This window comes from Corticium candelabrum, chromosome 12 (assembly GCF_963422355.1).
Source record: "Corticium candelabrum chromosome 12, ooCorCand1.1, whole genome shotgun sequence".
Taxonomy (NCBI): Eukaryota; Metazoa; Porifera; class Homoscleromorpha; order Homosclerophorida; family Plakinidae; genus Corticium; species Corticium candelabrum.
The window spans coordinates 6,457,652-6,469,991 of record NC_085096.1 but is presented as its reverse complement, the minus strand read 5'-3'; the positions used below and the strand labels follow the sequence as shown (position 1 = coordinate 6,469,991).

General features: G+C 42.8%; 1 protein-coding gene across 1 annotated transcript; it reads left to right on the top strand.

Annotated features, from left to right (window-relative positions):
- Positions 1 to 697: 697 nt before the first annotated feature.
- LOC134187667 (zinc finger MYM-type protein 1-like) lies at positions 698 to 5,599 on the top strand. Its single transcript, XM_062655820.1, has 3 exons — positions 698 to 3,060; positions 5,184 to 5,250; positions 5,297 to 5,599. Exons 1-3 carry the CDS (start codon positions 1,556 to 1,558, stop codon positions 5,597 to 5,599), a joined length of 1,875 nt encoding a protein of 624 aa, XP_062511804.1. The 5' UTR covers positions 698 to 1,555.
- Positions 5,600 to 12,340: the final 6,741 nt, after the last annotated feature.

The following is a 12,340-nucleotide window of genomic DNA, read 5'->3' as shown; positions in this document are numbered from 1 at the left end:
TATGGAAAAGTTTTGTATGAGTATAGCCAAAGATGTAAGACGTCAGAGGGTTAAATGTCCCAAAACTGTTATTTTTTGTAGAAAGTACAGGGATTGCTCATCACTCTATTTTCATTTGTGAGCTAAATTAGGACGAGAGTTCACTCACCTACTGAGACACTAGATCTTCAAGAATTCAGACTGGTGGATATGTACACTAGTGCATCCACGGCGAAGACGAAGCAGAAGGTTCTTGCATCGTTCATGAAGCAGCTAGCACACTCCGCATCTTGATTGCCACCACAGCATTTGACATCGGTGTGGATTGTACGGACATCAGGTAAGTCATGCACTGTGGCCCTTCATCACTTATTGAAGACTACGTGCAAGAAACAGAGCGAGCTGGACAAGATGGATATCACCCAATCCATTCTCTTCAATTGTATGCACCATGTACACAAAGAGTTTCACTCCAGCTATGAAACACTATACAGGGCCGTAGGAGCCGGTGCGGCTGGTGCGGCCATGGCCGCACCACTTTTTGTAGCCTCGCCTAGCCAGACCCTTCTCTGCGCGAGCGAAAGAGAGAGAAGAGGAAAAACAAACACATATAAGGAGGCATTCAATTTGAAACCAGACTGACAGACATTCACACACACGTACACGCACACACAACACACACACACACACACACACACACACACACACACACACACACAGGTAGACATACAGAGGGCCTGGGTACGAGGCTACCCTCTTCTTGGCCTCAGATAACGCGCGTTATTGACAATGGCGAAAGCTCCTCATCCGGCTTCTTTCTTTCTCCGCCAATGTCCTGTTATTGGAAAGAAAAACGATACAAGATCAACGCCTTCTTTAAGTGAGTCACCTCACCAGCCTACTGCCATTCAGTTTCCAAAGCGCCAATTTGGGAAGAAAAGCGTCGTGTACAGGCCATTTCAGCCGGCATGGTTTTTGAGGTAACTAGTTGAGAAACATATTGTTAAGTTAATTAAGCTGTATAGTGTAGTGTACCACGCCTTTCTTCCTTTCAACTTTTGTCAGTAATAACTGATTAGCTAACGGTTTCAGGTGGCAGTGGCTTCACTACGTGGAAGGTGAGGACAAAGTATACTGTCATACGTGCGTAAAGGCGTACAAGGAAAAGAAGCTTGTGGCACCCAACTTGGAGTGGTCTTTTATATCTCATGGTTATACTAATTGGAAAGACGCCACAGTTAACTTTGCCAAACATGAGCAGTCTACCTGTCATGAAGATGCAGCACTAAAGATACTGTCTGCTGGCAAGACAATACCCGATGTGGGTGAAAGTTTGTCATCACAGCATGCCGTGGAGAAAGAAGAACGGCGAGTTTGTTTATTAAAAATCATACAGAATATACGTTTTCTTTCACGTCAAGGCTTGGCCTTGCGAGGTGATGGCAATGAAGATGATTCCAATTTTTCCCAGCTTCTAAGACTTCGTGCAGTTGATAGTGAAAGTCTTTCTACGTGGCTGACTAGAAAGACTGACAAGTACACATCTCCTGAAATACAAAACGAGCTGCTGAAGCTAATGGCATTGAAAGTTTTAGAGAAAGTTGCTGACAAACTTCACAGTGCCAAGTTTTTCACTATCATGGCTGACGAAACAACTGACTCCTCTAATAGAGAGCAGGTAGTTATTTGCTTACGCTGGGTGGATCAGTGGTTTGCTGCACATGAGGAGTTCATTGGACTGCATGTGGTAGATACTGTTGATGCTAAGACAATAGTCCATGTCGTTAGAGATGTTTTACTTAGACTGAATTTATCTCTGAACAAAGCCAGAGGACAATGCTATGACGGAGCAGGAGCTATGGCTGGTAGGAGACAGGGCGTGGCAAAGCAGATTTCTCAAGAAGAACCTAGAGCAATTTACACTCACTGTTATGGTCACGCTTTGAACTTAGCTTGTTCTGATACGGTGAAGCGCTGTGACTGCATGCACAATTCTTTGAGCACTGCATATGAAATCATGAAATTGATAAAAAAGTCACCGAAGAGAGATGCTTGTTTACGGCAACTGAAGGACGTCCATTCACCAGACACCCCTGGGCTCAGGGTGCTATGTCCAACTAGGTGGACAGTAAAGGCAAAGTCTCTACAAAGCATTGTAGACAACTACTCAGCAATTCAGGAACTCTGGGAAGAATCACTGGGTGACGTCAAAGAGACGGAAATGAGAGGACGAATTTTGGGAGTCTCAGCCCAGATGAAGACGTTTTCTTTTCTCTTTGGAGTTATGCTGGGAAGATTGCTGTTTAGTCATAGTGACAACCTCAGTAGAACTCTTCAACATACAAACTTTTCAGCTGCCCAAGGACAAGCAGTTGCATCAATGACAGTCAGGACTTTGGAATCTATGAGAGAAGATAGTGGATTTGAGGCATTTTGGAAGAAGGCAACTGAAACTGCTAGAGAAATGATTGTAGGAGAACCTCAGGCACCTCGGCGTAGAAAACGACCACGTAGGCTAGATCATTGGAATGCAGAGCCAGAGTTTCCAGAAACTGCACAGGCCCACTATAGGAGGATTTACTTTGAAGCTTTTGATTTGATCATATCATGTATCAAAGATCGGTTTGACCAACCTGGTTACAGGACATATAGCAATCTTGAAACGTTGTTGCTAAAAAGTGCTGTGAATGCAGCATGTGAAGATGAATTAAGAGCAGCTCTTGATCTGTATTCAGGGGATTTCAAATCTGATTTGCTAAAGACACAACTAGCTATATTTGGTACTGACTTCAGTGGTCATGTACAAGAGGGATATCCTGTCACATTAATGGATGTGGTCCAATATTTCAAGAAACTGAGTGACGCTGAGAAAGAGCTACTGAGTGAAGTCTCAACATTAGTTCGGTTGATTCTTGTAATGCCAGCTACGAATGCAGTAAGCGAACGCTCATTCAGTGCAATGAGACGAATCAAGACTTACCTTCGAAGCACAATGAGCCAAATCAGGCTTAATAATTGTATGGTACTGCACGTTCACAAGGACCTTACTGATGATTTAGATTTAGCAGAGATTGGGAATAGGTTCGTAGCAGAGTCTGAGCACAGGGAATCACTATTTAGAAAGTTTACTAAATAATCATTATTAATTGGAGCATTGGTCTCTTGCTTTAACGCGCACTAAATTAAAAGCCACGCCCTTTAGCGTGCGTTAGGCCGTACCACTTTTTATTTGCTTCCTACGGGCCTGCTATAGCAAAGATAGTTCCTTGTGTCGCCGTAGGACATTGTTCCCCGACTTTGTATTTTGTTCAGATTCTGATTTCAGTCACATCCCAGGATGCAGCTGTTGTAACGGTTGTCCTCAAACGTCTTTATGTGGATGCTGCCAGCCTTTTCGAAATTTCTATAGCATCCTATACCGTTGTTTCTATGGCTATGCTCTTACGTTTTCGCAGATTGTCATCAAACCACGTTTATAGCACCTGGCAGAGGCCTGTGTTTCGTTACTTATTTAATTGATCGCATATGGTCGAGAAAATAAATAGTAGAAATATGGTGAAGAGCCCCCTCATACTTAAAAAGTGTGATAACATGCTACCACAATCATTAGCTCTGACATACAGCTCAGAATTTCTCAGTACTCTGGCATCATCTGTACTTCCTGGATATACAACAAAGCAATCTGTAAGTACATATTATGGTTACACACAGCCTGCAGCAACACTGAGTGAAATCCGTTCCCATTGATATAGGCATCTTGATCTCTTGCAGTTGATTTTATGGGAATGTGAGATCCATCTAAAGCTCCTATGACACTTTCTAAACTAGCAGGTCTCATCTGAGCATAGCCAATATATCAGAGTGGCAATCCAATTTTTGATAATTGCACAAAGAACTCTTGTTACAGTACGATAAAAAGTAGCTTAGCAAACACCAAATCTGTCTGCCACACTACGATTTGTCTCTGCAGTGGCTAAAACTTAGAGTGACCAAAAGCTGCTTCTGTAAGGTTAGGGTTGTTGGTCTTCCACATCTTGCATGCCTTGGTATCTCCTGACAACGTCCCAAGCTATTGACTAGAACATCAGTAGTTGACCGACTCACACTAAAGGGTCTTCTAAAATCGTCAGAATGATACCGTGGCACGAGTTCCTCAACAAATCCAGTAATATGTTGAATATCTGTACGATGCAAAGCAACCTAAAGAAGCCCCAGCAAACGACAACCACTTTGACAAAAAGCCATTAGAATTTCTACATCATCAAACAGCACAACCAGAAGAAAAATATGATGATTCTACTGAGCAAGCTCACAACTCATCCAGACGTTTCATTTACGAATCTCTCATCTCATCCGCTTTGCCTCATCTGTCTAATCCAGATTATTTGCCTTCCTCGTCTGGATTAGTTGGATTATGTAAAAGAAATACTGACATAGGATTTCTGATATCAATTCATGATTCAATTATTGAGTATGGATGGAAGTACAACTTATGTCCTCTCCAAACCACTTCCAGCATACGGAGTCTTGTGAGTTGATGATATACTGCCACTGCGTATGGGTAGACCTCCCTGTACAACAATGACCAAGTATACTCTAAAACGACATGAAACGTCAGAGCGCCATAACGCTAGACTCGAGCCAGTCTCTCCCCGCCTTCGTCATTCCCCGGATTGTCAATCCTCGCCGTGGAGAGACTGGTTTCAGACTGCCTTCTTCCAGTGCAATTAACTTTGAAGAGGTCATACCTTCTAACAAACAGGGTTACATAAACGGATCCCGGGATCCGTTTAGTGGTCGCTGATTGTATCATAATATCGTGATTTGTTAGTAAGTGGTATCCAATTCTTCTACAATGTAAATACGTATGCCGTGCCTGTTGCTAGGCCATACAGTGTCTAGTCTACTGCAAAACAACAGGTTTTCAAGAAAACGGGGCGTCAAAACATTCCGTTCTTTACTAGGTAGCTAACGACCACGCAAGTAGTTGTTAGTTCAGTCGAGCAGCGTAGAGATCTCTCCACTCCAGTGTACAGTGTTCAGTCGGTGATCATTCCCAGTGTAGGGTTCAATTCACCATGCAGACCAAAGAGCAGTCCGTTGGTGTCACTACAGCTTTACTTCACGAATGATAATTATTATTCTAGACGCACTCATGGAATCCGTCACTAGGCATTGAGATCTCAAACATATAACTTACACAGGTTTGAAAATCATTATGAGAACGGCACGCAGTCTGAAGGTTCGTTGACAAACGACGTCCAAGCAGAAGTAAGTATACTATTGCAATCACACCAGAAGCCTCCTCTACTCGAAGTTGACGTCGGAAAGGTGGTCAGAGATAGATGTCTTTGAGAGGAGAGTACAAAGAAAGAAGACAAAGCACCAAGGAAACGGTGTCTACAAACAGTTCGGCCTGAAAAGGAAGCGTGTGAACGACGACATAGCACACGACCCTTCTAGGAAACCGTGTTCTTCTGGCCTTCCTAGCACAAACATAAATGTAGTCGACCTCTTGGAGAAACTACAGCAGCAAACGGACGAGCTGGAAAGTGAGAGGCAACAGCGACTGAACCTGGAGAGACAACTTCGTGAATTAGCTATAATTAATAACCTATAGTTAGAGACGTCTAGATTATTTCTATAAACTTCCTACATGTACAGGCTGTCAGAGCTACGAAACATACCTGCTCTTTCACGATTTCTCAACGACTGAGGCATCCGGCTCGAGACCTCCGGGAAACAAAATAGGCAATTACCTACAACTACCTAGATAATCTGCATGTCATTATGTGACCATGAAACGGTATCTACATGACGTAAAATTTCTGAGGACGGTCTGAAACCAGTCTCTCCGGGGCGAGGATTGACAATCCGGGGAATGACGAAGGCGGGGAGAGACTGGCACGAGTCTAACATAACGCAGCTAAGATGTTAGTCTCTGCATGTCTAGAGAAGATGGAGAGATACAGGTAGCGTTTGCAGCTGTATAAAGTGCGGAAAAGAAAGCTATGGTTGAGGCAACGAACACTTTGTATTGGCTATGTAAACAAGACCTACCCAACACCACTAAGTACGTGCCCCTGCTTGAACTTGCCAAATCTCTGGGTTCCACTTATCTGATTGATCTCCACTTGGGCGGTAACGCTCACTACACGTCTGAACGTTTTTTTACCAGCAAGTCTATTATATTAATAATAGATTAGTATTGCAATTGGGACTTTCTCGTGACGTCATTGGATGGGCGTGGTCTTTGGAAAGGGGCTGGCGCTACGCTTTCCTGAAATCCTGGGGAGAACCCTGAATAGAATCCAGAAGTGTGTGTGCGAGCGCGTGCCATCCACCCACACTTACACAGTAACCCACAAACACTACATCCTCACACTGCACAACCCACATAGCTACTTCTGATTACTGGTAATACATAATAATTAAAGGCTACAACAATAAAATTATTTGCTTCTAGATGATCACTTAATTCCAGCAATTGATGTAGGCGGGTCATTACCATTATGAATGGCCATAAACAAAGGCGAAAAAGAAACTACTGCCACCTTTTCAATCGAATAATAGTATGAGCATGATGATAAAAGACTCCTGAATTGTCACTGTCTAATCCAAGAGGTTCAGAATACAGTCTACCAAACAATGATAGAATTTATGTTCGAACAGGTCCCGTATACACATTCAGTAGACCCGGATAACAAGACGAGGTAGAGATTCAACCACGCACACGTATTCCTATCACGGCAGAGCTTTGCCCTACATTGTAGCTCCAGTCGAACAGAAGCCCTCACTATCTGACCGGCACATGGGCCCCCAGAGCGCCGGTGGTTGTGACTACCCTGCAAACTCAAGAAAGGGACATATACGCGAGATGTCCTTACAGATGTATCGCAACGCGTAAGTGCAAATACGACGTACCAACTGCTTGCAGAGATACCAATCACACATGTACAGTACAAATATGGATGTCGACGGTAAGGCATAGTAGACTGTCATTTACTGTGCTAGAATATTTCTAATACAGTATACGCAAACTGCTATTGCAACAAACTAGTACGATACGCCGTTGCAATTACAGCATGCAGATGGCCAAGTGAGTCTAGAGATATTGGTCTGACACAGACGTCGACTTAGCAATTAGGCTACGAACCAGTGAGCACCTAATGAGAACAGAAAGAGGCATTTCTTGACCAGTGTGACTCCACCTACATACACACACAGAGAGATCCGAAGACACTGCCAATAGGGATGAGCCAAATTACCTTTTCAGACGTTTTGAACTATAATTTCCATCTTACTACACATTAGACTTGTAAAGGTATTTACAATTAGGTAAACTACTACATGGGTGGTAATACATAATTGAAACAACCAAACTGCCATGTATATCGAGTACATTATATATCATCCAGAGAATTTATAACACACAACAGCAAAGCAGTTTCACCAAAACCTTCATAGTCCTCAGTCCTCTTCATCGTCACTGACATCAGAAATGTCTGCCTGAAGTTCACTCTGGCCCATGTCCCCATAGGAGGGAAAATGCTCGGGCAGACGAAGGGTTTGCCCATGTAGGCTTACTGCAGTTTCTGACAGTCCATCATCCCATTCCAAATCTAAATCAGTGTCTGAGCTGTTGCTATCTGTATCATCAGCATGGGCATGAACCTGAAGTGGTAGTGATGCACAAGCATCGATATCAGAGGGTGTGGGTACTGAATCAAATGAAATGACAGCAACATCAGACCAGCCTAACTGCAAGTCATCCTCTCTTACAGTTTCTTTGCATTTAGGGCACACGCCATATCTGTTGTAAGGATTTCTACAGTTGCCTCTGCATCTGCATCTAGTGGTACAAGGCCTACATTGCTGGAAAAACCTTCTGCATCCTCCTCTGCTGCCACTGCAACCTGTCTGACAGGTGCATCTGTAGAAAACATTTATTAAATTACTCTGATCATGCCTGGTATTCCACAAAACAGAAATAGAGCCACCTTCATCTATCAACCAGCCAGAGCCAGTATACGAAAAGAAGGATGAGGTCTCCTCTCGACTCTCATATACCAACCGGATGGCATACTCTGCACGCAGTACATGCTGGTGCAATGCAGGCAAGAATGGGATCATATTGTCTTCATGATTCTGACCTCCACTACTATCATGAAATGTCATGCGTCTCAATAAATCAACCCACTGCCGGACTGCTGATACGGTCATGTTCTCTGATACAGCATATCCTAACCACTGCAAAACTAGTGTAAGCTCATGAGGGATAGGAGCATCTTTGAGAGCCAGAGCTAAGCTGTATGCAGACTGACTGGAAAAGACAGACTTGTGCTTGTCATAGTATAAACACATTATAAACTTAATACACGCAGGCAACGACAAGGAACAGAATTCGAAATAGCCATCTTCCCTCATTTCAAATAGGACTAACTCTTGGTTAGAACAAATAAAAGAAATTTTGTTCAAAAACCGTTTTACAGCAGCATGATTCGACATTCCAAAAAATGAGCTGACATAGTCAGTACCACTGAGAGTGTACACCGCGAGAAGACATGCAGCAGGGTGTGACAGACTTTGCAAATTAGGGTGAGATTTCATAACACTTGATATTCCACTTATGATAACAAATTCTAAATTTGGTCTCAGTTCAACATATACCAACTTGTCAGAAAAAATATCCTAGCTCATCTAAGGCCAGTCCACCCATCCAGATGTCCGTATCATGAGCAAACACTATTACTGCAGAAAAGGGGCTCTTACAAGTGTGATACCATACACTTTGATCCCCTTCCCCTTTCTGGTTTTGGGTACTTTCTCACACCTACCCCCAGGTGACAGCAACAATGGTTGCTCAAAAGACGGAGAGTCAATCAAAACAGACTGTCCAACATGAAGCTCTTCCATAGCTAACTGCATGAATGTCTCAGCAGCAAACTCTATCAGGCCTGCTTTGAAATCTGATGTTGCCAAGGCACAGGCATACTCTTTGCCAAGAGGCATTTTCTCAGACGGTGATGGAAACTGATAAGATGACTTGCTTTCGACACTAACTTTCTTTTGTCTCACTGAATGAAGTAATTGCCTAGGGGGAGGCAGAAATTCTGGTTTGTCGATGACAATAGTAACCCTACCAGCCCCTCGCAAAAATCCCATTTTCACAACAATTTGACGCCACGTGTATTGACAAAATTCAAGCAGAGATACCCCTTGAGATGGAGGGGGCTGACGAAGAACCCGAAGGAAGTCAATAACAAAGTCAAATGCAGTTTGATTGGCTGTCAAAAGAGAGCATGTAGTAGCAAAGATTGGTGCCAAAACAGGATCCCTGACAAACGCTAGTCTGATTGAACTTTTGGGTCGTTGGCGAATTTCACCCTTGCCCGTTGCTATTGCGAGTGGTAATGGACAGGTCTGGGCAAGGGCAACTCCACTACAAATTACATGTGCATATGCATTTTCCAGCAAACGAGTAGCTTTCTGCACTTTAGCTTTTTCTCTTGAAATCGATGTACGGGTGATAAACGTCCGGAGTCTTTGTCTACTGCGTTTTCCTGGAACTTCTGTAGGAGGACATAAAGCATATTGCCTTACATAAGAAACCAACCGTCTCCTACCAGCATTTCTTATGTCTAGCAGGTCACTCCTAGTTGGCTTGTCAAGTGAATTGAGACAATGGGCAAACACATTATGCAACTCAACAGCATCAAGACATTTCAAATCAAGTGATTCTTCAACCAAATCTGTCACAATAGTTGGTAAGTGAGTGTCGTGCACTATTTTTGACTTCCGAGTTCTGCCAACATCAGAGCAAAAACAAGACACCACATTTTACAGATAGGCTAAGAAATTGCTAAGTTCAACTACCTGAAAGTGGGAAGGTCTAGACACAACTTGCCTTAAGCCACAATTGATTTCAGTCTCATGCAGTTCATCCAGCGCTTGATTATGAAATGGTACACCTAATTTTGACGCTGTCCAGTGTCCTTGCTCGAATTGCTGGATGATGGCAGTAGGGTATGTCAGTACATCACTGAGTGTTTGAACAGCCAAGACCTCGTATTTATCACGGGCATATTTAAAGAGCAGGTCACAGGACTGTTTTATGCAGACATTGCGAAGAACCCAGTTCCCTGATCTAATTGCCATATAGTAGGCAAAGTAGACCATTAGGAAGTGAAGCAAATTACACCAGAACTGGCTAACTTAATTTTTCCCTTTGCACAATTCCTGCACACAGATCTCAAATTTTCCCCAGTCCTGAAGATCTTCAGAAATGTCAAAAAGGCCCATATCGTGACAATGTTTTAAAATTGCTCTCATTAGGGCTTCTAGTAATGCTATGAGAATTCGATGTATATCCTTCCACTTTGAGACCTCCTTCTTCATGCCACAATTTGCTGCTATATCGTGAAACCCTCCATCCCATAACACACTTTTCAGAACTTCTGACACCGTTTTGATAAAATGCCAATCACCAGATACAGGAAAAAGCCATTCAAAAGTGTCAAGATCTTTACGTTTTAGATTCTTCATGATAGCATAGAGCTGCTGGTCCCCCCCCCCACAACGACAACATAACATGGAAAGCCTTCCTGACCAATGCAAAGATCTTTCTTCAGTTCAATAAGGTATGATGCAACATCTTCTGGTCTACCTGAGTATGCCTCTCTAACTGTTGCATATTTGATCACATCAGACTCAGCAGGTGTGAATGACTCTAACCTAGTCCATAAGACTTGGAGAAGTGACTGGGAGCAATCTGATGGTTTGCAAAACAAACGATCTGCGGAACCAATGACAGAAAGCACGGTTGATGCAAACTTACAATAATGTGCTCGTTCAGACATGGTCAAGTCTAAGAAATCTAATTCTTGCAAGCTTTCAGGCAGTCGAGATACCTCACAGCTAGCTAATGGGCAAGCAGTTGGACAGGGTTCTGTAGGTGGGGAATGATGTGAAACTTGGCCTGTCAGGAGATGCAACATTCGCTTTTGGTATCCACCACTAAAAATCTTCTTCAAAAGCCATCTTGAATTCCAAGTTGTCAACAGGCACTCTCGAAAACTGCATCACATCTAACTCATTAATCAACTTTCGTTCAACAGCCCAATGTTTGCCATGATTTCTGATGTGCTGGATGGATGGCAAAATCCCAAACATACCCAAAATCTGAAAACCTCTGTCTCTAAGGCCATTAGCAAATGCAAACAATCCTAGCAGAGTTTGAAGAAAACAAGACCTTCTATCTAGCAAGTTGCAAAGTAATGCAACGACCATATGCAACTTCAATTGCTTTTTAACCTCAGTGGTGTTTGAAATTCTGGCACAACTTTCCAAAAATCGTTTTAACTCAGGATGAATAAACTGGTTTAAAGAATGACAAAGAGATTTGCCTTCAGCTGGAAACAACGAGCGATAATCGAACCTTCTTGAAACAGGTAGTATGCTGCACTGTTCCTTAATCAAATTACGAAAGTTCTGGGCTGTAAATGACGTTGACCTAGTCTCAATGATCTTTCTGTACATGACTGCAGCACCCTTTGGATGAAAAAAATGTTTCGTCATATACCATGTAGCCATGTTTTGTAGGACCAACATGAATTCGATACTTATCTATGCTGTCCACGTGTTTTTCAAAGTATCTTCGAAAGCACAAGACTTTCTTTTTCAAAGAGTGACTATCTAAGCAGGTATTGGCCTCTCTCATGGCATCTTCAAAGAAGGATATGATATCTTTGTACATTAAATAACCATCGATTTCAAGGGTATGGAGAGCTGACAAGGTGACTTTGGCCATAGTTTTGCTATTATCAAAATTTGAAAGAAGGTCCCCGGCAATATCTATTTGACGATCAGACAGGCATAGGGCAGCACAGTTTCCACATACACAGTCTCTGCCAGATAGCTGTGGAAATCCTTCAAACTGAGTAAAAAGAAGTGACACTACTTCTGCTCGTTCTCCCCAACATCTCCCAATTTTTATCCCGATCACCTCGATCACATATTTTGCACTGCTGACATCCTAGATAAGTTTTCATCATTTGGAAGTGTTCTTCACAAATGGAACTGTCTAAGTGCATGTCCTGCTCTAAGCCAAAAAACCTCTTCCAAACCAGTTGAGGGCACTGTGGAACATCTGAGATGCCAGACCAATTCTTCACTTCTCCGCAAGTACAAGTTTCACTACTCTGTTGGTGACACACAGCACAATGAAACTCACATTGTTTCTGCCATCTTGGAATTTCTCTAGGATGTCTTCTTAAACAATCAGCAAAGCAGGCTTTACAGAGGCAACTGTCTGGTCGCAAATTGAATGCTCTACTGCTTCCACGAGACAAGTAGGAAGAAA